Raw genomic sequence first — 27,411 nt, 5'->3', positions numbered from 1 at the left:
TTCGAGATATGTGTTATAGTTTGGCTGCTCCAAAAAAAAACTGCTATGTGAGACCCTCCAACTCGTTATCTGTTGCTAACTACAGACCATTAGATTAACTTTATAAACTTCTTACGCGTAATGACTTTTCTATCGCATCTGGCTTGACGCGTTTGATTCATTCCGTTCATAGTGACATTATGAGTTTCATCAGTCCTTCAGGTATTTGATCTAGAGTCTGGACATGCTGCTTCTGCTTAGAGCTCAGATCCCACAATATCCCAATTAACTCAAGAGACTCTTTTCGTAGCTCTGTTCTTTCGTCAAACACATAAGGTATCGCATTCTTAGATATTTCTTCAAGTAACGCGATATCGATGAGATCAACATGAGTCTCTAAGACTATGCGAGAAGACGCAAGTAAGAATGTTTTCTTAACCGTGCTCATGTTTTCGCTCAGGCTGAGTCTCGCGATAAGCTCTTTGACTTGGGCACGCTCCATGTGCTGCCTGAAGAGCAGGATATTTCTCAAGTCTTCACACAATAGAAAGCTCTCACTGGTAAAGGCTTCGGCGCGGTCAACAATACTGAGTATGGAGGCCCATGCAATATCAGTCATACCCTGGTTTTGGTCGCCAGTTTCCTCCCAGCTCTCGAGCTCCATTAGTACCAAACACGAACAGAGAAGGAGACACCGCACAGCAAGCGCCTCTGGAAATTTTAGACTATTGTGGATGGACTCTAATAGAGTTTCTTGAACCTCCGTTAATTCTGTGAACGCGTTGGGTTGTGCGAACCAGTTTTCCAACGTATCTTGCTGTACACTCACAAGTATAAATCCGATCATTAAGTTCAAATCCTTCAAAGTGAATGATCCGCTTTTAATTTTGTTTATTATCGAAGCCATACTTTCTGAGCGAAACGGGATGCCCAAATCAGCAATTATGGCCTCCAGCTCGAACTTCAACAAAGGCCATTTAGATGCCAGTGCAAGAAAGTCGATTTTGCGCCTGGGAATGTCCTCTTTCTTCGAGCAAGTTTTGACGGCGGCACTTCCAATAGCACCCTTTTCTGGACTATTGCGCGCAGCTATGTGCATACTCCAAGCTCTCTCTTCAAACTCCTGTCCAGCAGGGTCTGATTGGCTATTTTCGTGGTCACTTTTGGCTTCTATAGTGCCCACCGTGTCAAGGTCGCTGTTATTCGATGAAATTGTTTCAAGATCGTTTGAGCTCTCTAGCTTTTTGACTCCACAACAAGAAGTACCTGTTTGCTGAATGATTGAGGGATTATCGTGAAATTTAACAGAATTGACCTTTTTTCCCCGCCCTTCGCTAAAGATGTCGCTGAGATCGACATCGGGGGTTTCACTTTTATTTTCTAACCCTTCGCTGCTCATCCTGTGGTCTCCGTCAGTATCAAGTGCTGATTTTCCAGAGACTTCGATTTGGTCATTATGCTTCTCGTAGAGACTAACGACTCTTGTCATTTCTGTTAATTTGGAAAGCCCTCCGAACTTAGTAAACCCTTGAACCTCTTCTAAATTTTCATCCGCTGGCTCTGTTTCTATGTTAGGCATCTCTTGGTTGTTCTGTCCCTCAATTTCATGAATGAGAACACTCTCAGCACTACTAGACCTTTGGTTCACGGTTGAAGGCTGAACCATAGTTAGCTCGGTATAAAGCTTTTCATCTTCTAAAGGAATATCGGACATCGGGACATGTTGAGCAAGGAAATCAAAATGAAGAGTTGGGTCCCTCTTTTCCAGTTCGCGTCCGATCTTTGTTTTTAAGAAGACAGGCGATTTACCGAGTAAATCTGAAAATACAACTCGGTTGTGTGAGAACAGGTGGAACAATGTGTCGAAATACTTCTGTAGATCGAGGTCATTTCCATACAGATTAAATAGCTTCGAAACTGTAGCTCCAAATGACGAGTTTGATAGCCCTTTCGCATATTTGCAAATATCAGTTAGCAAATCAAAAGAGTAGTCGAATAGTGTTTGCCTGAACTTCACATAGTAAAATGAATTTTCTCTCTCGGATGGATAGGCATCAGCCAGAAGCGCATTCACTCCTTCAATTAATACCTCCACAGTCAAGCGTTCGGTTAATCCTGTACAAGGCAAACGGTTTATAGCGAAAGCTTCGATCGTTTGAGAAACTGTGAGCAAGTCGAGGAATTTGGGAATCCTTAATAAGCTTTCCAGGCACTGAGGATCCCTTAGCATGATTTTGCGCAGTAAAGGACTGATCTCCTGCTTTTGCAAAGGAACCCCGACAAGAATAACGTTTTGAAGCAGTTGAAGTCCCATTTTATTTTCAGACAGATTTTGAGATGAAAGATAATGTATGACATCCTTTAACTCGCTCTGTGCATTTTTTTGCTTATCTTGAACACTGCGGGAGTCTTGCATGTACTTTTTTATGAGGGTATTGGAGTTGTTTTGCGTTATTTCTGCCGTGAGGTCTATTTGCGCGCTAAGTTCGTTTATTGGACCTTGGAATGGTTGAGACGCGACACTTTCGGGCTTTGACGTCAACCCCGCCGGTCCGCTAGTTTTCCGAGCGCTGAAGCTCGCTTGGGCAGCACGATTGGAGGGAACCTGATAATCGCTGGCGGATCGCAGGGCGGAAAGTCTTTGTAGATGAGATGATTGAGTGGGGCCCGCATAACTTGGTGTTCTTGAGGGGCCCATGCTTGATCTTCTTGACGAATCAGACGACTTGGTGTTGCCCATGCTATAGTTTATATCCAGATTTGGAGGTATCGAAGCTTCGACAGCGCGTCTGAAGTGTGGCAGCAGCCCATCGAGAAGACGCTTCGCATTTGTTGGATAGGCCTTGTAGTAGTACCAGAATGTTGTCCTCATTGATTCTCTAACCTTTGTTTGTGCGTCTGTTATACTCCGATGAACCCACTCGTCAATGTATACAAGGCCATTGTCGAGCTTTGAATGGAAGCGGATCAAAAATATTCGCAGGAATACAGCCCCAAAACATCTGGGTGAAACGTTTTTGTCTTTTGAAAGCATAAAACAAGACTGAAAAATTCTGTTATGGAACTGCATGGCTGCAAGTAGACTGCATGCAGCAAAGAAGGCGTTCTGCGATGCCAGTTTTTTAGTTGCAGAAAGAACGCTTCTCAATGAGTTGAACAAGCCCTCGGCTAGCGGATCAATCTTTTCTTGAAGCCGGCCTGCCATCTCCTTGACTAGGCTGCAGCCATGTATTGAAAGACTTGTTCTTAAAGAAGAAACGGCCTTTGATATGCAGTCTGATAGTTGCAGCTCCTTGAATAGAGCTATGAGGTCTTCACTGTACTCGTCCACAGCATTGCCCGCAACGGCTCCGCGCATTGTAATGATCGCTTCTTGGCGCTGTCTCCAATTATGCTCAGTCTCTTTGTGGGAAGCAAAAGGCGCCACCAGGTTTTCGAGATCTTTGCGTAAAGCTTCAGGTGAAGAGTAGTTTTTTGGCTGTGTTGGTGAACTCTTAGCCTGATCTTTGAAGAGGCTTTGTAGCTCCGCACCAACGGAAAAGATAGACTGTTGTGGCTTCGGATTGGAATCAACGTACACTTCTTCTATTGGGAGTTCTGGCTTCACGTCGAATAAGGCTCTTGATTCGGGGGCTCTTATCCTGCGGGCAAAATCCTGCATGGATTGCATAGTGTAGTACTTGGCTAAAATGTCACGAATCAACTCGCAGCCTTGTGACAAGGAATGCTTCGGTTGGTTCAGAATACTGAGGAACAGAGCAGTGAACTTATTCAGAATTTCTAAAGGGTTGCGATTGTTTTTCTGGTGAAGCTGGACTAGTTCGTCTATGACTAGCAGAGTTGCAACCCGGTCGCTTTCCCGAAGTTGTAATTTTTCCAATGCCTCTTCTAAGACAGACGGCTGCGCAAGATATATGGCCTCTAAAGCTTTCATAGACCCAGACCAAACCTTTTTTTCTGAGTTCACGGTTTGCAGCAGCGGAACCAGCAGGCTGTGAGTGGTCGCCGCATCGAACTGCGCAGGTGACTGCATCGCCACTCGCTTGATGAGATAGCAGAGCGTGGAGTGGCAGAGCGTGAATACGCGGCTGCCGGTTCTTCCATTCTTCAAGTGTATATTCAGTGTATGGCATAAGCACTCGAAATACGCAGGAACTGCTCGCTCGTCAACAAGCTCCTTCTTAACGTGGCCCTTGAACTCGCTGAGCTGTTGCAGTTTCTGCTCGTCTGATGTCGACGCAGCCATTAAAACATCGTACAGAGGAAACGTTCGAACATTGGCCATTTGCGGGCGAACTATTACACGAACTAAAAGCTTCGGTGCCTTTATAGCGAACGTTTATGTCTTGAAGCTGGAAACGGCTTTGGTGATGAGATCGACATGCTAATTACACAATAATGCGCTTTGGGTAAACAGATTAAATAATTCGTATATGGTGACTGTTAACTGCTGCTCTCCAAGAAGGCTGTTATCACCAGGAAGCTGCCCATCTGTTATTACTGGCTAATTGGTGTGGTATTTTTCTGTCAGTTCCGGGCTTCTTGGTTGCCCACTTTCTTTCAGAATTCTAGGTCCTTTACTTTATTTACAGAATTATCTGGAAATTGATGTTATGCACTACAAAATAAACATTGAGTGTGGTGGAACAACCGGTCCGATAAAAACATGCAAGAAAGGTTAACTTCAAAGGAAGCTCAGAATGTTTTTCGAAAGGATAGAGGCTCAAACAATCTTGTGGTCTTGGCTGAATCTCAAAAGGGCGCCATGTCTGGCACGGCCTAAATTACTCGTAATGGCCTTTGAGAAGTTTGTGCGGAATTCCTGTTAACACCAGGTAGTGACTTATTCGGAACTAATCCTTTGGTAAGTTTGGCGGAGCGTCGGCGTTAGTACAATCAACGGCTAGAGCCATTAATCGCGGCGCCTCTGACATCATAATCGTACATGCTGATATGATCCGAATCACAGAATATAAAGAGCAACTTGTATGTACCCTTAGAGAGAACTATGCCCTATCCATCAGCACAACCAAGACATCCAAAAATGCAAGCTATTTACCAACAACCAGGCGAAGTTAACCAATCTTCCGGATCATTCCTAGCATCTGCTCCTGTGGAGCTCTTGACCGTGAAGGGATACGAAGAGTTCCTCGACAAACAGAAGAAGCTGCGGATTGACGTTTCAACTGTGATGAGCGAGGACAAGAGCTGTGCCTACGTCATGAAGGGAAACGAAGTAGTTGCGACAGTTGCAGGGGAGGCATTGGAACACCTGCTAGAGCTAGGGGCTTGAAGACGCCATATTTTGTCCTGCTCTTGCTCCATTACGATTAGTCACGCTGTCTGATTTGCTGCAGCGTGAGAACGGCCCCCAATCAAGGCAAGCCCTCATGGGGCCCGTCCCATAGGCTCCCAGCGCACCCGCGCTCGTACTAGCTTGTTGCGGTTTCCTGCGTTTTTTCCAACGTCTTTAGATAAATCGTTAATACACTCGCTTACATAACGAGAACAAGATACATGCTCCTATACAGCAAGGTCGCAGTGCTTCCAGCGCCGGCGAAACTGTGCTGCGTTTGAACGTAAAACTATCCATGATTATTTCGTTAACTAAAATTTGAAAACCCTTTTATATATCCTGATGCGACCCCCCAAGCCCGGCTTGCGCGGCGTCCGGCTCAGATTATCGTATGTGTGGTTATTGTAGTAGAGCTCGCCGGAACGTTTTCCATGGTGTGCAGTTTGAGAGGCTTCTGGAGCAAATGCCCCATGCGCTCAATTTTGGTCCGCAGATACCCTTCGATTTCCGAGGAATGAATGCCGTCTTCGTCACTGGTCCAGGATAGCGGAATCATAGGTACGCGCTCCACACAATGCAGCTGTGGCGGATGTTCCACCTGCGATACTTTGTCGGGATTGTTGGTGAGCAGCCGCACCCGCTCGATCCCCAGGTCTATCAGTATGGCGCGGCCGAGCGAGAAGTCGCGTCCGTCCGCCGGGTGCTGCAACATCAGATTGGCCTGCACGGTGTCGGCACCCAGGTCCTGCAGGTTGTAGGCCTTCAGTTTCTCGCCGAGGCCGATGCCGCGACCCTCCTGCCTCAGATAAACTATGACTCCGCGGCCCGAGCCGCCAACTATGTCGCCCTCGCGGTCCAAGGCGATCAGCTTGCCTGCGCGGTCGAACTGTTCTCCGCAGTCACACCGCGCGCTCCACGCGGTCTCACCCGTGTAGCACTCGGAGTGGATCCGCACCAGCGTATCTTTCTTGGCCCACGTCGTCTTCTCCTCGACCCTCAGCTCTCCGTCGTTGTCGAACTGTAGTTCCAGGCCCAGGTTCTCGTCCACGTCAGCGACCGTTCTGCCGGGAAACAACTTTCCGACATACGCGCCCCGTACCATGCGCTCCTGCTGTGTTTCATTCTTCCTGCGCTTGAACAGGCTCCGGGAGCGTATATCCTCGCCAAAGACAATCGCCAAGTGTTCCTTGTTGTCTCTATCGTTGGCATACAAGTGTAGAAAGATGTCTGGCCCAGTCGTAGTAGGAATTCTGGCTCTTGCCACGCACTGTACTATCGGTAAACTTCCTTGAGTGTCCATTGCTTGCTTTCAACGTGTTTTGATGTCTGCTTGCGGGGTCGGTCGAGTTATCAAGCTCCGACGCTTGTCACTTTCGTCTATATATATCTATCTACACGAGGAAACTTGTTCAACAATGACTAAAGACAGTGACAGTAATAAATTTTTTATGTTATCATTACTAAAGAAACGATAGAAGAGGCGCCTTGGGGACTCTCTCATCGAAGAGCGTGAGATGCTAGGTCACTTAGTATACCCTGGCAAACAGCCGTTCGTGCTCGGTGTGCCCGCGGCCTCCCAAGGGTCCTCTCTTTCTCGGGCTTTCCAGCCGTCACGCAACAGTGTAGATACGAGACTTCTCGTTTGTAACGACGATAAGGGCCTGGAAGCTCTAAGAAAAAAACCACAGTCGCCAGCGACGAGAGAGTCACGTGCACAAAAAGCATCATGATTACATAAACAGGCCGGTCGCTAAAAACGCGGAACGAGAAAACGCCCCGTTATGATCACGTGGACTCACCTATAACGGCGTAATCTTCACATTTCGTGAACTTCACCTACAACAACAACAACCGGCAATGGCAGAAGTCGAGCATCAGGATACCGTCAACCACCGGGTGCTGGTGTCCCTCAAAGAGGCCGCGCGCATCATTGGCGCGCAAGGCATGACCATCCAGAAAATCCGGGAGTCGAGCAAAGTGAAAATAGGCATTTCGCCTCACGAAAGGGGATGCTCAGACCGCATCTTGAGCTGCTCGGGCTCAGCGCAGGGCGTAGCAAACGCGATTGGCGACGTGGTAGAGGTGTTGAACCAGGACGACAGCGAGCCCGAGACGCACTCGTACAAGCCGCTGAATTTCATTCTCCCCGCGCCCTCGGCAACCGAGATCCAGGACCCTGAGTCCGTCAAGCGCATTGGGAACTTGCGTCTGATTGTATCCAACTCGCAAGTGTCGTCTATTATCGGCACCCAAGGCAGCCGCATCAAGTCGCTGATCGAAAAGCACGGTGTCAAGGTCGTGGCCTCCAAGAACTTTCTTCCGGACTCCCAGGACCGCGTCGTGGAGATCCAAGGCTTCCCCGGAGCCATCGCGTCGTGTCTCGTGGACATCAGCGAGATTCTGGCGGCGGAGCCCAAGCCCTCGCACGAAAAGCAGTACTACCCGCACACCAAGAGCCAGGAAGAAGGCTCCGTTACGAAGGACGTCGCTATCCCTGTCGAGTACGTCGGCGCCCTGCTCGGCCGCGGCGGAAACCGTGTTTCTAGCTTGCGGAAGTATACCAAGACCAAGGTCATTGTCAGCGATGAGCCTGACGAAGAGAACAATCGCGTGTTTACTATCACCGGTAACAACCAGAACAGCGTAAAGTTGGCCGAGACGATGCTGCTCAAGAACCTGGAGACCGAGAAGCAGAGACGCGAAGACAAAGTTTGATTCCTCAAGCGGCTTCGCAAACAAGGTACCTGGCTAAAGGTTGTGTTATTAATCTACATTTTTGTAACATTATAGTTTAGTTTAGTCTGTGTTTATTTATCTTCGTATATGGTAAGCATGGTTTTTTCGAACTGTTCACCATGAATGGCCGGGATGGAGTGTACACCAGTTTCGGACGCTGGCATGGAGTACCATGACCAGGTCATAGACAACCTGGGGGTGTCCAAGCGGCTGGGCAACTCTGTTTTGTCGGAGCTTGATCTGCGAGCCACCGATAAAGCTTCGAGTTTAGGTCCCCGATTCGAAGATGCACAACCACATACCGCCGCCTGTGATCGATTTGAGATCATGCATCAGACTGAGTTTGGTGCCATGCAGTCCATTGGGAGCCACTATGCTGCGCACAAGTACCCGGTGGCCGAAACTTCTGGTATTTCGCAGGGTGCAACGGATGAGGGAGGCTCTGCAGGGGAGGACGAAATACCCGGTACTCCAAAGCGGGCACCAGAACAAAATTTACAGAGTTCCAACAAGCGTCTACGGGACCGCAATGGCAAATCACGCGAAAGCGATAGCTTTGTGTTCAGCCCGGTTTCAGACATAACCAGAAGAATACGAAGACTTCGAGTAAGAAATCAGACTCCCAGGGAAAATAGAAGCAATGTCAATCGCGTACGAAATACACCGCTGAGCGGGGTTCCTCCCCCAAAGATCTCCTTCGACCGGCAGCAGGCTACTTTTGCCAAACCTACATTCACATCAATAAACCGGGAGACAAGACCTGGGGCCATATTTTCGAAGCTCAAAAAGCCGGACTCGAAACCAAACAAGTTCGCGCCTCCTTCAACGCCCTCGCCCGCACCGCCACTCCCCCAATTATCATCTAGAAGCGCCGAACTGCTAAGAGCAAAAGATTCTACGAAAATCAAAGACAAGGCTACCAAAAATTCTCCTAGCACAGCGCACAACTCGGTCTTCCAGCGGCTCTACGAGCAGACTACTATCTCGAGGTCGAACTCAAGCAATACAATCGCAACACAAAAAAAAACAATTCGTAAATCACAAACCATGAAGAACCTGCGGCAAGAAAGCCGGCAAGACACTTCACCCACGCCAACGCCTGTCACATCGTCAGTAACGCGATCCAAATCCAGTTACACGCTCTCCACCAGAGACAAGTCCAATGAAAAGATACCCAGGAGCACAAGTACTAGCATGAGTAGGCCAGTGTGGAGGTGAACTCGCTTCGTTTGTTATGTGGACCCAACACAGCACGCCCCACAAGATGTAACCCGATAAGTTCTCGAATTAAAAACTATTTAGTCAGTTTCATGAATAGTAGCACTTTATAAACAAAATCGTTAAACAAATTACAGTTTTTTTGTTGTAAATGACACCTTCAATTTTGGAATTGAAGTGTGTAAGTTTCCTTCCCTTGTAATTAAATTGTTGTTTTTAGATGAATCTCGGTCAGTCCCTACCTTTCGTTAGGGCTGACACGGAATATGGACGGCGATCAAAGTCTAAGCTTAGAACTTCTTACCGAACATGATCATCTGCAACTGGTCGTACAAGGAAATGACACCAGCACCGGCGACACCTCTCAAGATGTTGGCACCGCAACCCTTGAACAAGGACTTGATACCCTCAGCGGCGACAATCTTTCTGAAAGCGTCGAAGGCACCGTTGTACTTAACGGCCTGACCGGAGGTCATCATCATTCTTCTTCTAACAGTGTCCAATGGGTAAGAGGCGGTGGAGGCACCGGTGGTGACAGCCCAACCCAACAAGAAAGAAGCCAAGAAAGAACCCTCCAAAGAACCAGTCAACAACAATGGCTTCAAGGAGTCGTAACCACCGAAGTACAAACCTCTGTAGACAACGATACCGACGACAGATGGCAAGAAACCTCTGTACAAACCAGCAATACCGTCAGAGGCCAAAGTCTTCTTGTAGACGTCGACCAAACCGTTGAACTGACGCTCACCACCCTTCTTGGCGCCCTTAGAGTCGGCGGCCAATCTGGTTCTGGCGTAGTCCAAAGAGTAGACGAACATCAGGGAGAGACCACCAGCGGCACCACCGGAGGCCAAGTTACCAGCGAACCACTTACCGTAGCCCTCCTCCTTCTTGAAACCGAACATGGACTTGATCTTGTCCTTGAAGGCGAAGTTCAAGGCCTGGGTAGGGAAGTAACGGATGACGTTGGCGGTGTTACCTCTCCAGAAAGAGGCGATACCCTCGTTGGCGGCGGTTCTCTTGAAACACTCGCCGATACCGGTGTAACGTCTGTCCAAGGAGCCCTGCTTGATCATCTCGTCCTGGTTCTGGATCAGCAGCTTGACTCTCTCGATAGGGGCAGCGGCGGTCTTGGAGACGGCCGCGGAAACACCACCCATCAAGAAGTCGACGAGAAAGTTAGATTGTTTTTTGGTTTCAGCCATTGTATTTGGAGGATGTGAAGAAACTGGAGAAGCACGGAACTGTCTTGAGATTTTACCTAAAACCGAAGCTAAAACCCAGTTTTGCAAATCCACGCTGTCCCAGTGATCTTTTATATTTTTTTCCACGCAGCCCCGGAAAAACCAGTATCCAGTGAAAAATTTGTTAACTGTGAGAGGTTTGAAAAATTTGTGAGCGTATGAGTGACATCACTTTGTACTAAGTAGTAGAGAGGGGGCCGATATCGGCGATGTGCGGGTGCTTCTGAGTCGGAGCGAAATGGTGTTGCGTGATTGGCCGAGGGAGCACCGCGAAACGACGTAAACCGTGAGGTGGCCCTGGGGTTGGCGGACTCTATCACATGACCGCGGAGCCGTTTGAGCACTCAGTCCAGGCCACGCGAATCAGGGGACGGCGTGGAGCAGGCTAGCGGGAAACAAGTCCTGGGGTGTGCGCGGCCTGCGACGGCAGGCCGCGCACGTGCCATGAAAGCCGAGGTGCGCGAAGCGCTCGTGGGTGCACTGGTGCTCAGCCGACGGATGAGGCCTTCCGGGGTGGAACTGTTCCGTATTGAGCGACCTTATCTACGTAAACAGCGACATGCGGCTTGTTTTTTCCCCATAGCCTGGCGGCCGCGCGGCTGCGGGTTGTTCTCGGACAGCCGCTAGCGCAAAACTGCCCTCAGCCTCTTGAGCTGTTGACGGCTCTGGGAGAGGGGTCGTGTAAAGGGAGCGTCGCTAAACCTCTGCGGAAACTGTCACGTGACGCACATCCTCGCTCACGTGAGCTAGAGCAACTCCGGCGCGTCCTGGTCTTCTGGCGCCAAGTGCGATTGCACCGCCAGAACGTGGCTAGTAGCGGAGAAAACCCTACAGTCAAGAAGCTAAGGAGCCGGCTTGGGCGGCAGGCGCGGCCGGAGCCGCTTTCCACTGCGGATGGCGGCTACTCTCCTCCGGGGTTCCGCCGTGCGCGGATCAAGGCCCAGGGAGGGCGACGTATAAAGCGAAGGAGTCTTTTTCCCCCTTTAGCAGCCAAGCAGAGTCAGGATTGTGGAATTTTTTCCCTAGCTGCACATGGCGGCTTTAACCTCAACACGTCAGCTATGAGGTAAGCTGTTGTTAGTGGTTACGACACAACAGGATAGCTCGATGGATGTATATATATATCTCGGAGTTTGCGCACCCGCCAGATCCGGGCTCCGCAATCTCCTCCAAACATGACTTGAGACATGTATTATCGCGCAGAACGGGCCTTTCGACATCGCTTCCCCTGACCGTGTTGCGGAGGGCGCATGCACTAATCACACTAATGCTCCTTTACGTCGGGAGAGCTCGGGCTGGAGCGGCTACGTGCCGCGCAAACGCTTGTCTCTCGCACGTTGAGCTTTTGCATGGAGAAGCAAACGTTGCAGGATGTGGGTCACTTTTCGGATCGGCAGTTCGGAACATCGCTCCGTCCGCACTGAGAGAAAGGCTGATGTCAGTCCACTATGGCGCGGGTCCCGGGCCGAAGCTTGAGCTACTTAAGAAATAATTAGTTGACGCTCGCCGAGGAGTATGTACGCTGATTTTTTTTTTTTTGGAGATCTCCGCCCTAGGCGACGGAGTGCAGCTGCGCATATCTATGCGCGACAGCTGTCAAGGGAACGGTAAACACTTGGCGTGCCCCTCGCCCCAATAAGCGGGAAAGTATGCTGAAAGTCTTGTGGATCGGCACTATAAAACGCGGATCCCAAAGCCATCGCAATTGGGCTTTTGAGACCGTATCGGCGTCCGCAATACGGCGCAGATTGCTGGCTTACAGGGGAATGTCGTGCAGTCAAAGGGCATGGGAGCAACCCGGATATTGAGACAGGAGAGCGGCGTAGGTGCTGAAACCTGAGAGCGTCCTTGGGCCAAGCCAGCGTGCCAAGATGCGGCGTGGCTAGGCCGCTATGCGACCAAAGCGACGCTGGCGCCGCGCTCTCATTAAGTGTCCCGAAATAGCCGATCGTCACCTTCGACGAAACATATACCCTGATACTCATGCGCGGAGATTTTTCTCTCAATAACCACCGCCCGTTGTACAGTCGGTCCAGGACGCTGAGGCTGCGCTGCAACTAAAGAAGAAAACTGTATTCCCCGCGTAAGCGTTCTTTGCTGACTTCCGCTTTTTCCGGTGTACAAGCATAACTCTGTTCCAGTCGACGCTTCATGAGTGACGAGGCCCTGCGCAAGAGAGTGTCAAAGGCTTGCGATGCGTGCCGGGCTAAGAAAATCAAGTGCGACGGATGCGACCCCTGCTCCAACTGCAAGAAAGTCTCCCAAGAGTGCGGCTACACATACGTTGTGAAGAAACGGCAGAAGCCGCCGACCCGGGTTTCGAACCGGAAAATTCTAGCCGATCTGTCGCAGCGGCTGGTTCGCCTCGAGGGCATCCTGACGCAAATCCGCGACGGGCCGCTGAACCTCGACGATGCGAGCATCGCGGAGTCTGATTCCAAGTTTCACGCAGCACCCGCCCTCGCAGAGCTTCGCAGCGCGAACCCATTGCGCAGAAGCTCGGAAAGCGACTCAGCTCAGTCCTCGGAGCTCGAGAGCGAGCTCGAGCCCAGCGACATGGACTACGAGGCTCTGCCGCAGAGTGGCTCGCTTGGCGGGTATTGCGGGAGACACTCAGAAATCGACCAAGGGCCAAGTGCAACCCTGGGCTCGAAGTTGGTGAACGATAGCCCCGTAGTCACGTTACCTTACACGCCCGTCATCAACTCCGCGTCAGACACAACAGAAGTGGTTCAGGACTCGCAGCTCAACACCGACGGGTATTTGGGGCTGCACTCCGCGTTCTCCATCTTCAAAGACAGCGGCATACAGTGGATGCGGCAGAAGCTCAACGACAACCAAGAGCTCGTGCGGGCAGTTCAGCAGATCAAAATCATTATGTGTTCCGACAATTTCACTAATTTCGGCAAATTCTTCGAGAAAACCAGCGTTATCGACACGTATGACTTCCCTCCGCCGGAAACATGCCGACGGTTATTCATCACCTTCCTCGAGCATGCTGCCCCGGTTGTGCCCCTCGACATTTCGTCTGAAATCCTCACATTGCAGGAAAAGTTCTTTGTTTCCCCAAGAACCCTAAACGGAGCCGAGCTGTTTCTCATCGTCGCAGTATTGTTTGTGGCTTCCACGATCCAATGTCAGATCGCCTGTTTGAAAAACGACGAGATATCTAAATGGCATATGGTCCAGACCCAGATGGTGCTGAAATCTCTCAGACTGTACCAGCAGACGGTGCTGAGATTCTCGGCAGATGCCGTGCTTTACACCAAAGGTGTGCTGGTTTACTGCTGGCTTTTGGAAAATTCTCCCACTCCACAGCTGGCGTATTTGGCGTTGTCGACAGCCATTAGATTAGGCCAAGAAGTTGGCTTGCACTTGCGGGAATCCTACTTCAACACCAGCGGCCCAAGTGAGGCGCTGAGGCGCCTTGTTCTGTGGATGAACTTGTACCGATACGATGTGTTTTTGTCCATCCGAACTGGCAAGCCGGCCCTAATACACGACGGGGACACGAGCTCCTTGAACGAGTGGGATTTTTACCAGTACATGAACGCATATTGCAGCGGTGGCAAGACGGCGTTGAGCAAGGCCGCGCCCGACCCTGACTCTCATGCATGGATGAGAAAACTGGAAGATAATCTGGAGATTTTTGCTAGCGAATCTTTAGAAAACCTAGACTTCGCTTTGACCTACTACCAGTGGAAGTTGGTTCAGTATTCCAGCAAGTGTTACCGGTACCTGCTCACTTGCAAGGCCATGGTCCAAAGCAGTTTCAAGCGCCGTCTGACGTTAATCAAAGCCCTCAACCGAGACTTGGAGGAATGGCAGGCTATGCTGCCGCCCTCACTCAGACCTGCCGGCGGCATTAGCAATTTGATGCAAACATTGAAACAACTGGAAACTATGCCCCGCCGCCGTGGAGAAGCGGAGCCCCCCTGGTCGTTCATGGACTCGACCACCGCTTCTCTGCGTCTGAAGATTATAAACATGCACCTAGAATACTACTCGAGTTTGTTGCACACAAATTGCACGTTGAATCGCATCCCATGGTGCGCGAGCCCCGAGCCAGCGCCTCGCGACCCGGACGCGTTAGCTGCAAGCGAGAAATGCACATACGCGGCTAGGATGATGATAAAATTGGGAAAGCTTGTAATGGAACCTGAAGAACCCAACATGGTTCTGCGCGGCATCGCCTTCTACTGCGTTTTCAATGGATTTCTTAACATGTTTTGGCGGTGTATAGAGCACCCTCAATCTTCGAAAGATGACTTGCTGCTCCTCAATTCTACATGCTTATCAATTTCAGCGGTAGCCAAGGTCAACAAGACAGAGTTTGGCCTGAAGTGGGCTACTGTCGCGTTTTTGTGCTTGAACTTCCAAAAAGCTGCCGTGGAGACTTACGAAGCGAGCTGCGGGTCGAAAGACCCGGAGCTCGACCTTTCCGTCATTCGGAGCGAGATAGAATCTCTGCATCCCATCCTCGGGCAACAGGCACAGGGGATCACCGTCCAGTTGCACGTGATAGACGAGTCGCGCAACAATCTGAGGAGCGCAGGCGAAGCGGACGCTAGAAGCGAGCGTCAACTTCTCAACACCTGGTTCAGCGGTTTGCCGGGAACAAACAGCGGGGGCATCGGCGTGCCCGCGTACGGAGCGGGCCCTGGTCAAGGATCTACGGCGGCCGTACTAGATACCCTGGAGGTTCCCATGGTTTCGCAGCAGGCCGCCGACGTGTACGGGCTGCAGACCGGGGCCAAACCCGAAGAAGAGTCGTTGCTAGGGTCGCAGGTTCTCGACCTCGGAGCCCTGTTTTCCGCGGCGGACTCCACCACCGAGCTTCCAACGTTCTTCTACTTCTGACGTCCCCAACATTTCCGTATATTAAACTATCTATACAAGGTAACGCTTCTCAGGGCCCGCCCGTCTTGGCCTGTCGTATGTTGTTCTGCTCATGCACCACCTTCTGCAGCTGCTCGTCGTTTTTGAAGTCCTGACGCCAATTGCAGATCGGACAAACCAGCTGCTTTCCCCAGAAAATGGGGAACACAGGTATAAACCAGATGGCTATAAACTCCTTCCTCTTCAAGGGTCTTACGCTGTAGTTGTGGCAGTTTGGGCAGTACAAGGAGCTATACTGCGCCGTCTGGGCGTACTCCTTGTCCCAGTCGGTCTTTCCGCAGATGATAGGCACAAAAGACATCTTCGATTACACAGTATTGGGTCGCGGTTTCAGCAGCGTTGGCTTTGGTTGTCGAAACCAGAGGGAAAGTGGAAGGAAGCCAGGATGGAAAGATGAGTTTTCGAGACTTATGAACCCTTTTTCCCGTCCAGGGTTTACTTTGCGCATGGCTGAGCCGCGCCGTCATTTTCTCCGGGCATTGCTCCCAAAGGGAACGGAACTCCTCGGCAGTTATCGTACGCAAGGACGTACAGCACCAGCAAGGATCCCGATCACGTGATCACATGATCACACCTGGTCATGTGACTCACATACAATGTGCCAAACATCCAGCACATCACGTGAGGTGAACCATACCTATATGACTCATCATAGCTACAACCCACTCATCACCCAATACGAACCACAAACACCCGCCTTTGCGCGGTTAAACAGTCCCCCGCCCACCTTCCCTTTTCCTCACCACATCCCCCTCCGGGAACAAGGAGCCAGCGGGGCCAGCGGAACCAGCGGAGCCAGCACAATCGACAAACTAGAATAGCGATGGACACAGCTCCAGCGCACTCACGCAAATGCGGCGTATCCCAAGAACATCCGCGGCGAATGCTTCGAAAAGCCTTTTCTATGCCATAGTAAAGCGCCTTGGTAGCGCGAAACACACGAACTGCGGATCTTGCGCGGCCCCGCCTCTCGCCCCAACCCGCAGCTCCCGCGCTTGTGTCGCTTCCGACGTCAATGGTTACCCAGCTGCGCACTCGTACGCAACTACTTCTCGACCTCCGCAACCACGCTGTGACCTGCCCGGACACACGACTTTTCGCGCGATGTCGTCAGTAGCGACACCGTGTTCGACAGCCCGGAGCGCTCGGCCGCTGTGACCTCCGCTCCCGCCCCCCACGCTTCTCCGCTTAATTCCCTCTAAGCTCGGAGCCCCGGCCCCAAATTCCCGATCGGGTATATGCGGGCCGACATATGCTTATCTTGCTGCACGCACAAAATGCCCTTGGCGACTCGTCTCCACAAGCGCAGGAAGGAGTCAAGGCGTGTGGCCTCTGGCATACGGCCCTGACCAGTGGTGACTTCAATTATGCGCGCACAGCGTACAGAAGAAGTTGCAGTCGCAGACGCATGGACTGCTGAAGCCTTGGTGCTTCATTCTTTCGGATCCAGCGGCTTTGTTTTTGGCTGACTAGCGCATCCCAACCAGAAGGCTAATGGTACATGAATCGTTGTTCTTTTTTTGACTTTTTTTTTTTTTTTTTGGCTAACCCATTGGCTCACTTTTCCCTCTGATAATCATCGGGCTCAAGGGATATATTTATAAATGCTTGCGCATTCCGCAGAGCACGGGACAACAAGAAGTTAGGAGACTTGACGCGCCTACGTTAACAATAGAACAACGCCTGACGCGGATAACGGTTCGGGGACAAAGAACAGGCTAAGTGACACCTTTGAAACAAGCAACATCGTTGGTTCTTGAAGTGTTTCGGCCACAGGTATTCCCTTTTTTGTCCATTCACGCTGCATACCCTGGCGAAACCGCGGCCTGAAGCTACAGCCAGCGGACACAAAGCTCTTTATCGGCGACTGAAGCAACACTTGCGGCGCCCGGTTTTTTTTGTCAGCCCTCCGTCTCGACCCTAGTTCTTCTCGCTACGACGGCTCTCGACGCGCGCGCCCTCGCTTCCGCGCAGACAAAGATGCTCTACCAGGGCGTCGAAGACCATAGCGCCTTTGACAGCAGAATGCTTATGATGCCCAAGCGCGGCGACGCGGGCGGCGGCGGCAGTGGTGCTGCCGCTGTGCGCGCAGCTTCCGCGCAGCCCGGGGACGCCAGCCGCACGCATAGCGGCGCACACGGCGGTGCGTTTGGCACGACTGGAGGTGCGCTTGACGCAGTGCCTGACACAGAACTCGATCCCCTGGTCAACTTGTACTATCCCATGGCGACGGCGGTCCCGCCTCCGGCTCACAACGACATCTCATACAATTCCAGCGTGCTGTCGTTTTCAGCAGCGTCTCCCAGCTCTCTGTACGACATGGACTTTTACACGTCAAACTACTCGGGCAGGCCCGAGGCCGGTCGCCTCTCAAACGAGGGGCGTGCTGGCTCCGTGGCCGGTGCTCAGGGCCCTACGGCCCCTGCTGGCCAGCGAGACTCGTTTTTGAGCTACAGCGTGCCCACGGAGCATAGCCAGATACGCACTCAGCAGGTAGCTGAGCAAGGTCCCCTTTATACAGCCAGCCCGCTTTACGGCGCTTCTGCAACAGCTTTCGGGAGCATAAACGGAAGCGCCTGGGCGGGTCCTTTGGGCACGAACCTCAACCGCGAGGTTCGCAGAAGCAGTTCTCTAGTTATGCCAGGCGTGCCGATGCCAAACGTCAACACAGATTTAAACATCAATACAGCCTCCGCCTCAAACCATAACCCTAACAACACTAATAACAACTACGAATATGAAGACGCAGAAGAAGATGGAAACGACGAGGCCGAGGAGGATGCCGATAATAGCGACTCGGACAACCAGCCCCACCTTCAGCGCCAGCGCCGCTTCTCGTCTTCTCGCACGCCCTCGACTGGGGCCATTGCCACCTCGTTCAGCCAGGGCAGCAAGAAGGTCTCGGATTCCAGACTCTCGGCGCAAGGCTTAGCAGAGGTCCTCAACTTGGAATCGGCAGAGGAAGCCCTGCGTCGCGAACGCTTTATCCTGGACATTTTCGAGCGCGAGCTGCAGTACCCTCTCGGATACAAAACCTGGGTGCGAGATACTTCCAAGGAGTATCGCACGCAATTGCTGGACCAATTGCACAGGCGCGTAAGCCAGACATACCCGGAGTACGATAAGCCCGTGTTGGAGACAATCATCCGGCGCGCAACGTACTACATGATGCAGAGTCGGCTACGACGGGAAAGACGCGCCAAAGCCAAGGTGAAGAGAGACGAGGAACGGCGCAGCCGCGGTTCGCGAGGCTCCGAAAATGGCCACGGCTCTCAGTTTGAACTACCGCACTTCGGGGGCCCAGTGGACCCCGGCTTCTTGAGATAGCTCAAACCAGGCCCGCCCCTACTTGGGGCTCGCAATCAGCGGGCTGAGCGCGGCGTCGCCAGCTCCGTCATATGGGTAAACGAGTGCATTGGGATTTAATTAGCAGTATATACAGATAACCTCGGGTAATACAACGGCAACTTCCAGAACTCTCGGCGGGCTTTGTAATTTGCCATGGAGAAACTGTGTGTCGGCCGTCAGTCGCGACACAGGTCAATAAATCGGCGATGATCCGCCCCGCCTTTCAGCCAGCTGACCAGCAAGCCACGCGGGGAAACACTTAGCACTCAAAGCTTGAAGCCACAAACTTGCAGCTAAAACTGGAGCCCTGTTCTCGTCAGAGCCCGCCTTGTATATAATCAGACCCAGGCTTGCAGCCTGCCATATCCATTATAGCTCGCGACTTCATGCTGCGATAGCCACTGTTACTCTATCTAATGTACATCGTGGGCGCGGTACGTCACGTGACTGAAAATTGCACAGTTCTAGGTGAGCTGCAGGCGACCCGGCGCCGCCGCCCCGCCCAGGGTGCTCAAAACTTGGTGAAGGAGCCCTTCTTGCGGCTCTTGTTGAGCTTCTTGTTGCGCTTGTAGTTGTGGTGTCTCGCGTCTCTCCACCCGGACGTGCTCACCTTCTTGGCGTCCTGGTCCATGGCCTCGTCTTGTAGTGCCAACTTGGCGTCCTCGTCCTTCAGCTCGCTATTCTTGCTCTTCAGCTCTTCGATTTGCTGTCTTATCAGGTCTTCTTTCATTTTGTCTGCGAGTCTCTGGCTGCGCGCGTCAGCGGCCTTCTGAAACTCATTCTTACGCTTCACGGACTTCGCCTTCAGCTGTGACTTGGCACGTAGTGATTTAGCCATTGTGCTATTTGTATATCTGTTATTCGGTGCTTCTAAGCTTCAAAGCGTAAGGATGAGATGAGCATCGATGAGCTTGAAAATTTTCCGGGCTTTGGTTAGCATGTCTCCCAACAGCTCTCGAAAAACAGTCACAGATTACTAGTCTAACACCGGTACATCCTTTACCATCGTCACGAGACCAGACCCATGCACCACGAAATACCAAAATGTCATTTTGTTTTAAAAAACATGCGTGACCCGAGAATCTATGGTGATTTTTGCGTGGGCTCGCGGTAGCACCGCGATGGGAGCAAATGTCCTCTGCGGAGGGAGTGCCTCCGCCTGGCTAGGCAGGCTTTCCAGGCAGAGCTGCTCAGCGAGCAGCAGTTCCGCCGAGCGTCTCTCGCCAGGATCTCTGCCTAGCTCCAGTCTAGCCCTGCCTAGCTGGCAGGGTCGCCACAGTGCCCCTGCGGGCGAGCTGACTATCCCTGGGAGGGTTGGCACGGCAAGGTTGGAAAAGTTTGAAGAAAATATAGGTCACAGTGATGAACTGAATCTTGAATACAGGTCCACTAGAGAAACCAAAGCAAAAATGTATGTTATAATGAGCAAAATGAAGACGACCAGAGGTACTTGAGGGATGCGCTGGACAGCAGCAATACACTGCGAATGTCGTGGATGCAGAAGAGAGATCTGAAAGGGTTTTGACGAAGTGCACAGAAGTGGGATCCAGTGTTACTCCCAGGCGGGTGGTGCAAAATACTGGTGAGATATCCCTACGTCTGGCATACAGAGGCGTACGCCGGACACTGCAGTTCGCAATGGCAGATGCGCTTCCCAAGAATCTCTGTCTTTCTCGAGGAACATAGTGACTAACTTCATCGCAGGGCCAACCTACGTACTCAAAAGAGACTTGCCGCTTCTGTTGCCGGTGTCGGTAAGAGAAAGATCTGGATGGACCCATCTGAGACTGCCGAGATCGCTCAGGCTAACTCCAGAAACGCCATCAGAAAGTTGGTCAAGAACGGTACCATCGTCAAGAAGCCAACCAGAATGCACTCTAGATCTAGAACTAGAATGATGGCTGAGTCCAAGAGAAACGGTCGTCACACTGGTTACGGTAAGAGAAAGGGTACCAAGGAAGCTCGTTTGCCATCTCAGGTCGTCTGGATCAGAAGATTGCGTGTCTTGAGAAGACTCTTGGCCAAGTACCGTGACGCCGGCAAGATCGACAGACATCTATACCACTCCTTGTACAAGGCTGCTAAGGGTAACACCTTCAAGCACAAGAGAGCTTTGGTCGAACACATCATCCAAGCCAAGGCCGATGCTCAACGTGAGAAGGCTTTGAAGGAGGAGGCCGACGCCAGAAGATTGAAGAACAGAGCCGCTCGTGAGAGAAGAGCTCAAAGAGCCAACGAGAAGAGAGAGGCTTTGTTGAAGGAAGATGCTTAAATAGCAGCGGAAAACTAACTTTCCCCAAGAATTCTAACTTTTATCATTTTCTGTCATAAGCGTTTCTCCACGTTTTTCAATGTACCCGCCCTATGTAGTATAAACCTCCGTTGGTTTTTCTCTAATTATCAAGGTATTGTTATTAGTCCTTATACACACTCAAAAGGTTGACCACCTCGGGAGCGCCCGCTGCTGCAGCATGACTTAGGCAGACTGCCAAGCGTGGTCTTAGCTGCACCTCAAGTATGTGGGTGCTCGCCAAATTGTAAAGCGTGATTGCGGGTGAAAGTTGTCGCTGGAAACAGCCAAGACAGCATTTATCGCGATCACCAAGGCCATCAAAAGTCTACCAAATACGGTCAGCTTTCTTGGGCCTTGACGCATGAAGCGCGCACCGCAATAACACATGTACTCTCACCGGCATCGGCCACGCTAGGGCCAACGAGCCTGTTCGTTAAGATCCTCAATCATAGCTTTCAAAAGACACTTCGAAATCCCTACACCAAGGCCTTCGATATTGGGCTCCTCTCGCCCGCTCACCTTAACAATGTAATAATTCATATCTCCTCAACACATCTGCGAGTGTTGTCGCCCGTAGCACTTACCAGCCGTGCTGGGGCCATACAAGCCCCCCCAACATTGCCGGCTTGTAGCGGTTAACCGATTTGGTACGGCGTTCACGGGCCGGCCGCTATTATGAATAGACAGGCCGGCTCTTACGGGACATGCCTGCCTGTGTGTCCAATTTGCAATGCTCAGCTCCTGCCTAACAGCGAGCGCCTCCGTTTTGATCCATTTCTGCTAGGCGGATACTCATCCGCTGGACACAGATGCCAAAGAAATTGCCGTTAAGTAGCAGCATTCTCGAGTTCTTTCAACGCTTGTTCTTTGATCCCATCGTGAAACAAAGGTATGTACTCCGCACTTCCCATTTCAAACTGAGCCTTCCGTATGGCAGGGAACAGTACATGCCTTTCGATAACTCCTTTCAAACATTCTTCACCTCCGTTCTTAACGTCAAAGGCACCCTTCCCTTTGAGAACCCATTCTTCTGGGCTTGTCACCATACCGCTGCGGGTGCCTAAAGTTGCTTGGTGCAGATTGTATTGTTCGACTTTTTAACGGTGGGAAACCTAGGCAATGTAAGGAATTTAAAACACATCGAATATTCTCTATCTAGAAAATTAATTAACAAACTATGAAGTTTCAGAATAGACCGTCAATCTCGCCGTCTTCGTTAACTTCGACGTTCATGTAACCAGCGAAAGTAGAAAGGCCTGGAATTGTCTGAATCTCAGCGGCCAATGCATACAGGTAGCCAGCACCAATCGAAGCTCTAACATCCCGAATTGGGAAAGTGAAGCCAGTAGGAACGTTCTTCAAAGAGGCGTCATGGGACAAAGAGTACTGGGTCTTTGCAATACAAATTGGCAGGTTGCCGAATCCTTGTTGCTTGTACATGTCGATTTTCCTTTGCGCCTCGGGAAGTATATCAATCTTGGCGCCACCGTACATTTTTTGCACAATGGCGGTGAGTTTCTCCTCAACAGACTGGTCAACGTCGTACAGGAACTTGAAGTTTGTAGGTTGCTCAGTAGCCTTAACCACGGCATGCGCCAGGTCGATGGATCCCTTTCCACCTTCGGCCCAGTGGTTGGTAGCGACAGCATCGAAGGCGCCAGCTTCCTTAGCAGCCTTTCTTATAGCCTCAATCTCCGCCTCAGTGTCCGTCTCGAATTTGTTGATAGCCACAAGCACTGGCACGCCGAATTGCTTGGCGTTAGCGATCTGCTTGCACAAGTTGGCTGCTCCCTTAGTGACGAGGTCCACATTCTCCTCAGTGTATTCAGAGGGCAAGGACTGACCGGGCTTCACGTCAGGTGCTCCGCCGTGTAGCTTTAGGGCTCTAACAGTAGCAACGAGGACAACAGCGTTAGGGGTCAAACCAGAGGAACGGCACTTAATATTGAAGAAACGTTCTCCGCCCATAGTAAAGTCGAAACCTGCTTCGGTAACGACGTAACCAGTTTCAGCACTTTCCTCCAAAGCTTTGGGCTTACCAACCAGTTTCAAAGCGACTCTGTCAGCAATGACAGAGGAAGCTCCGATAGAAATGTTGGCAAAAGGACCTGCATGGACAAGAACTGGGGTACCCTCCAAAGTTTGCATCAAGTTAGGCTTGATAGCGTCCTTCAGTAGCGCCGTGATGGCGCCGGCACACCCAACGTCTTCAGCGGTCACAGGCTCACCGTCGCGGTTAGCGCCGATAACGATGCGTCCAACTCTTTGTCTCATGTCTTTCAAGTCTCTCGACAGGGCCAAGATAGCCATTAGTTCCGAAGCAACAGTGATGTCAAATCCAGTAGATCTCGTAAAGCCCTTTTCAGTTGGGGCTTGACCAATTGTAATTTGACGTAGCATACGGTCGTTGACGTCCACGACTCTCTTGATTGTAATGGTCTCAGGGTCAATGTCGAGCCGCGCGAAGCGCTTGATCTCTTCTGGAGTCAAATCGTCAGGATTTGTCTTGGAAATACCCAACTTTTCTAGTCTTTTGACCATGGACTTCGTAAAGACGCGCTTTCCCTTCTTTTTAGGAACTAGCCTGTTGTAGAAAGTGGCATCCTTCTTTTGCGTGGACTCATGGAACATACGGGTGTCAATGGCCGCCGCAAGTAAGTTGTTGGCGGCGGAAATTGCGTGGATGTCACCAGTCAAGTGCAAGTTGAACTCGTCCATTGGAATGACTTGCGCGTAGCCACCGCCAGCAGCGCCTCCCTTCACGCCGAAAGTTGGGCCCATAGATGGTTGGCGGACGTTAGCGATCGAAGGCTTGCCAAGATGCGCGGTCAGAGCCTGGACAAGACCCATAGTAGTGGTTGATTTTCCCTCACCCAATGGAGTTGGGGTGATACCGGCAACCAGTACGAACTTTCCATTTTTGTTGGACTCAAGTCTTTTCAAAACACCAGGAGAGATCTTGGCCTTGTAGTGGCCGAACAACTCGACCTCATTGGGTTGGATGCCCAGCTCTTCGGCGACAACGTCGATCTTCTTAGGAACCTGGGCTCTCGAGATATCAATGTCGGAGGGGACCGGGTTCAGAAGCTTGATGGGAAGCGGGGTGATCTTGGGCAGCTTGTTGCCCTCTGAGAGCTGTCTCTTGGCGGCAAGCAGGACGTTTTGGACAAGCATGGCAACGGTCATGGGGCCAACACCACCGGGCACAGGCGTGATGTAGGAGGCCTTGTGCTTGGCAGACTCGAAGTCAACGTCGCCCACAAGCCTTTGGCCGGACTTTTTGGAGGCGTCTGGGATGTAGTTGATGCCCACGTCAATGACAACCGCGCCGTCCTTGAGCCACTCGCCCTTCACGTAGTTGGCTTTTCCGCAAGCCGCAACCACGACGTCGGCCTTGGACAGGATGCCTGGCAGATCGGCCGTGCGGCTGTGGCACACAGTGACGGTCGCGTCCAGGTTCTTCAGCAGCGAGGAAACTGGAGTGCCGACGATGTCGGAGCGGCCCAGGACGACGGCGTTCTTGCCCTTCAGGTCGACGCCGGCCTCCTGCAGCAGCCTGATGCAGCCGTTGGGCGTACACGGAATGAACTTGGGTTCGCCGCCCTTCTTGGACAGCTCGCCCGCGTTGTAGCGGTGGAAGCCGTCAACGTCCTTGGAGTAGAGCACCGAGTTGGTGATCTTCGTCTCGTCGAGGTGTTTGGGCAGCGGCAGCTGGATGAGCACGCCGTGCACCGAGTCGTCCTTGTTGACCTGGTCGATCTTGTTGAGCAGCTCTACCTCGGAGATGTCCTCGGGCAGCTTTTCGACGTCGCACGCGACGCCGCTCTCCTTGGAGGCCTTGAGCTTCATCCGGACGTACGCGTTGGAGTCTGGTCTAGCGCCGACCTGGAAGATTTTGAGCATGGGCGCGAACGCAGGCACGCGCGCCTTGATCTGCTCGATCTCGCGGAGCGCCTCGTCGCGAATACTCTTGGCGACCTTGGTGCCGGAAAGCGTGTGGTACAGCATTGGCGACGCGCGCGGCACGCGCGTGACGGCCTGCTGCGTGGGGAGGTAGAAGCGCCTGAGAGGCGTTCTGCTGAGGGCACGGGAGAACATCGGACAGAGAGCAGGAGCAGGTACCGTTGATGGCTGGAGGGGCGCGCGGACTTAGGCTGGGGTAGCGCGGGCCGCGGTTCTGTTCTTAACGCAGAGCTGGGCTCTGACTCGGGCTGGCGCGGAGCGCGGTCCAGCTGGAAAAGTTTTGTCGGCGCGCACGTGACTGTGCGACGCCACGTGCTGCCTCCTCCCCACGTGACCTATCTCGCTAATCTCAAAAAACTTCGGTACATGTTCGCCGCGCGCGGGCTCGGCGGCTATGCGCCACGTCACGTGCCCGCCACGCGGCTTGCGGCTAAAAACATCAGGTCGTGTCTATAAATACGTATACAATAACGCCCGTTCCGCGCCTCAGCTCTCGTCTGTAGGGTTCTGCGCGCCTGGCCCTGCGCCCTCGTCTTGCGGCGTGTCCTCGCGGCTCATCGACCGCCGGCGCAGCGGCTGCTCCGGCGGCTGCGCGGCGTTAGGCGGCACAAACGAGTGGCGGTCGTAGCCCGAGTACTCCGGCTGCTCCGCTCCGAAGTCCGGCGCCGGGACCGGCCCGTATATGTGTTGCGAAGAATATAAGTTTTGGATTAGCCGCCGCTGCTGCGCCGCCACCTCCTGGGCGGCCTGCAGCGTCTGCTGGTCGCTGTGCACGAGAGGCGCGCTGGGCGCGTCCGTGTACGGGTACGTGTAGTCGTGCATGTTGACCGGCACGCACTTGAAGGAGCGCAGCTTGCCGTAGACCCTGCGCGCGTATTCCAGCGGGGTCAGCGGCTCCGTGGCGGCCGAGCCGGGTAGCGAGCCGGGCAACTGCGCCAGGCCCGGGCCGGCGCCGGTGCACGGGAAGTAGGCTGGTGGCGCAGACATGATGGCGGCGGAGGGGATGCGTGGGTCGTACATGGTTATGTGTGGGATCCCGTGCGGGAGCGCTCCCGCGGGTGGCGCGCCCGCCATGAGCGCAGAACCCGCGCCATGCGCTGGTGCGCCGTGTGGTGAGATCATGGCGTCGTGCAGGGGCATCGGAATGTTGGAGGGCGAAGCCGAGGAGGAGGTGGAGACCGAGGAGCTGTGGCGGCTGGCCGCGAGCGGGCCGTCCAGGATCTCTGAGAAGACGGCGTGGAAGGCGCGCTCGTTCTCGGGGGTCTGGGGAGGGCCGTGCTCGATGAGGTCGAGCAGCTCGCGCTCGTAGTCGGTGATCTGCGAGCCGTTCTGCAGCTTGTTGAGGATTGACTTTTTCCAGACTTGGATGTGGGACGAGATCTGCTTCTTGGCGCGGTACTCGCCGACGCGGTGGTGGATGAAGAGGGAGATAAGCTCGTTGCGGCCGTAGTTGCGGTCCTTGAGCTTGATCTTGGCGGTGCCCTTCTTGAGGATGATGCGCAGCGCGGCCAGGAACGCGTTCTCCACGGGCACGGACCAGATGTCGGTATTGGTCAGCGGGGGCTGCGTGGCCTGGAGCGGCAGCTGCGCATGCGGCAGCGGCTGTGGCAGTTGCTGCGGCTGCGCATGCGGCAGGGGCTGTTCCGCGAAGTCACGCGGCGCGAGGTCCAGGCGCGCGGGGCGGTTGTGCACGTGACGCGCGGCGGCCGCGGGGTCGCTCGGCACGTCGACCTGGATCTGGCCGCGACCGGTGTTGATCAGCGGCACGGGGCCGGCGCGGCCTGCCGCGCCGAGGCCGCGGCGCGCGCCCCGCCGCTCGTACTCGTACTCGTCCGCGCTATCGGTGTCCTCCTCGTCATCGAGCACGAGGCCACCCACGCCCGCGCCCGCGGTCGCCGCGCCCCCGGCGACCGCGTCGCACGCTAGCACGTCCATCATGTGCGGAGGCATGCTGGCGTCGCCCGCGTAGACGTCGAAGATGCGAGTGTTGACCGCGCCGGCGCTGCCGCCGGCGCTGTTGCTGTTGCTGTTGTTGTTGCTGTTGTGATTGCCGCCGCCGGCGCCGGCCGGGGGCCCAAAATTCGGGTCCGGATTCATGGGGGTCGGAGTCTGACAAGCTTACCAAATCAGCGCCTGTACAGCCGACGTTCGAGTTGCTGGCCCCTTTATCTTTCGTGCTGTGCGGCAAGGTTGGCGATATTTCTCTGTATATGTACTTGGTAGGAACCCCACGCAATAGTTGTGGCCTGTGCTGCGCTTGCCCGCTCACGGACCGTTCGAGATTCGGGTGCGCGATGCCCTGTAAGCCTGAAAACGCCGACTCCAGTAAAGTTCACGCGTCCCATCTGCGACCCGGTCACCCTCGCGCGCCTGCGCTCACGCTCGCTTATGTAACCGAGCGTGAAGGCGGCCCGTGCGCAACGTGCCTCGCCAAA

At 53.0% G+C, this 27,411-nt stretch overlaps 12 protein-coding genes across 12 annotated transcripts; 6 read left to right on the top strand and 6 right to left on the bottom strand.

Moving 5' to 3' along the window:
- Positions 1-166: 166 nt before the first annotated feature.
- STU1 (Stu1p) lies at positions 167-4,264 on the bottom strand (the record flags this gene model as incomplete). The annotated part of the gene is made up of 1 exon (XM_002554067.1): positions 167-4,264. The coding sequence occupies one exon, from the start codon at positions 4,262-4,264 to the stop codon at positions 167-169; it is 4,098 nt and encodes a 1,365-aa protein (XP_002554113.1).
- A 723-nt stretch (positions 4,265-4,987) lies between these two features.
- Positions 4,988-5,272, top strand: KLTH0E14564g (uncharacterized protein; the record flags this gene model as incomplete). The annotated part of the gene is made up of 1 exon (XM_002554066.1): positions 4,988-5,272. The coding sequence occupies one exon, from the start codon at positions 4,988-4,990 to the stop codon at positions 5,270-5,272; it is 285 nt and encodes a 94-aa protein (XP_002554112.1).
- A 382-nt stretch (positions 5,273-5,654) lies between these two features.
- RIB1 (GTP cyclohydrolase II) lies at positions 5,655-6,575 on the bottom strand (the record flags this gene model as incomplete). The annotated part of the gene is made up of 1 exon (XM_002554065.1): positions 5,655-6,575. One exon carries the CDS (start codon positions 6,573-6,575, stop codon positions 5,655-5,657), a length of 921 nt encoding a protein of 306 aa, XP_002554111.1.
- A 557-nt stretch (positions 6,576-7,132) lies between these two features.
- HEK2 (Hek2p) lies at positions 7,133-7,990 on the top strand (the record flags this gene model as incomplete). Its single annotated transcript, XM_002554064.1, has 1 exon — positions 7,133-7,990. One exon carries the CDS (start codon positions 7,133-7,135, stop codon positions 7,988-7,990), a length of 858 nt encoding a protein of 285 aa, XP_002554110.1.
- Positions 7,991-8,134: 144 nt separating this feature from the next.
- On the top strand, positions 8,135-9,229 carry SHE1 (She1p; the record flags this gene model as incomplete). Its single annotated transcript, XM_002554063.1, has 1 exon — positions 8,135-9,229. The coding sequence occupies one exon, from the start codon at positions 8,135-8,137 to the stop codon at positions 9,227-9,229; it is 1,095 nt and encodes a 364-aa protein (XP_002554109.1).
- Positions 9,230-9,519: 290 nt separating this feature from the next.
- Positions 9,520-10,434, bottom strand: PET9 (ADP/ATP carrier protein PET9; the record flags this gene model as incomplete). Its single annotated transcript, XM_002554062.1, has 1 exon — positions 9,520-10,434. The coding sequence occupies one exon, from the start codon at positions 10,432-10,434 to the stop codon at positions 9,520-9,522; it is 915 nt and encodes a 304-aa protein (XP_002554108.1).
- A 2,190-nt stretch (positions 10,435-12,624) lies between these two features.
- Positions 12,625-15,333, top strand: KLTH0E14454g (KLTH0E14454p; the record flags this gene model as incomplete). The annotated part of the gene is made up of 1 exon (XM_002554061.1): positions 12,625-15,333. One exon carries the CDS (start codon positions 12,625-12,627, stop codon positions 15,331-15,333), a length of 2,709 nt encoding a protein of 902 aa, XP_002554107.1.
- A 2,019-nt stretch (positions 15,334-17,352) lies between these two features.
- On the top strand, positions 17,353-18,699 carry KLTH0E14432g (uncharacterized protein; the record flags this gene model as incomplete). Its single annotated transcript, XM_002554060.1, has 1 exon — positions 17,353-18,699. The coding sequence occupies one exon, from the start codon at positions 17,353-17,355 to the stop codon at positions 18,697-18,699; it is 1,347 nt and encodes a 448-aa protein (XP_002554106.1).
- A 532-nt stretch (positions 18,700-19,231) lies between these two features.
- KLTH0E14410g (uncharacterized protein) lies at positions 19,232-19,558 on the bottom strand (the record flags this gene model as incomplete). Its single annotated transcript, XM_002554059.1, has 1 exon — positions 19,232-19,558. The coding sequence occupies one exon, from the start codon at positions 19,556-19,558 to the stop codon at positions 19,232-19,234; it is 327 nt and encodes a 108-aa protein (XP_002554105.1).
- Positions 19,559-20,129: 571 nt separating this feature from the next.
- On the top strand, positions 20,130-20,992 carry RPL19A (60S ribosomal protein eL19; the record flags this gene model as incomplete). Its single annotated transcript, XM_002554058.1, has 2 exons — positions 20,130-20,131; positions 20,425-20,992. Coding segments are annotated over 2 exons (570 nt in total).
- A 1,206-nt stretch (positions 20,993-22,198) lies between these two features.
- Positions 22,199-25,111, bottom strand: MIS1 (trifunctional formate-tetrahydrofolate ligase/methenyltetrahydrofolate cyclohydrolase/methylenetetrahydrofolate dehydrogenase MIS1; the record flags this gene model as incomplete). Its single annotated transcript, XM_002554057.1, has 1 exon — positions 22,199-25,111. One exon carries the CDS (start codon positions 25,109-25,111, stop codon positions 22,199-22,201), a length of 2,913 nt encoding a protein of 970 aa, XP_002554103.1.
- A 351-nt stretch (positions 25,112-25,462) lies between these two features.
- TEC1 (Tec1p) lies at positions 25,463-27,073 on the bottom strand (the record flags this gene model as incomplete). The annotated part of the gene is made up of 1 exon (XM_002554056.1): positions 25,463-27,073. The coding sequence occupies one exon, from the start codon at positions 27,071-27,073 to the stop codon at positions 25,463-25,465; it is 1,611 nt and encodes a 536-aa protein (XP_002554102.1).
- Between the last annotated feature and the right edge of the window lie 338 nt (positions 27,074-27,411).

This window comes from Lachancea thermotolerans (genome assembly GCF_000142805.1).
Source record: "Lachancea thermotolerans CBS 6340 chromosome E complete sequence".
NCBI lineage: Eukaryota > Fungi > Ascomycota > Saccharomycetes > Saccharomycetales > Saccharomycetaceae > Lachancea > Lachancea thermotolerans.
Note: the sequence above shows the minus strand (reverse complement) of the source record. Positions and strands in the feature narration are given on the sequence as shown.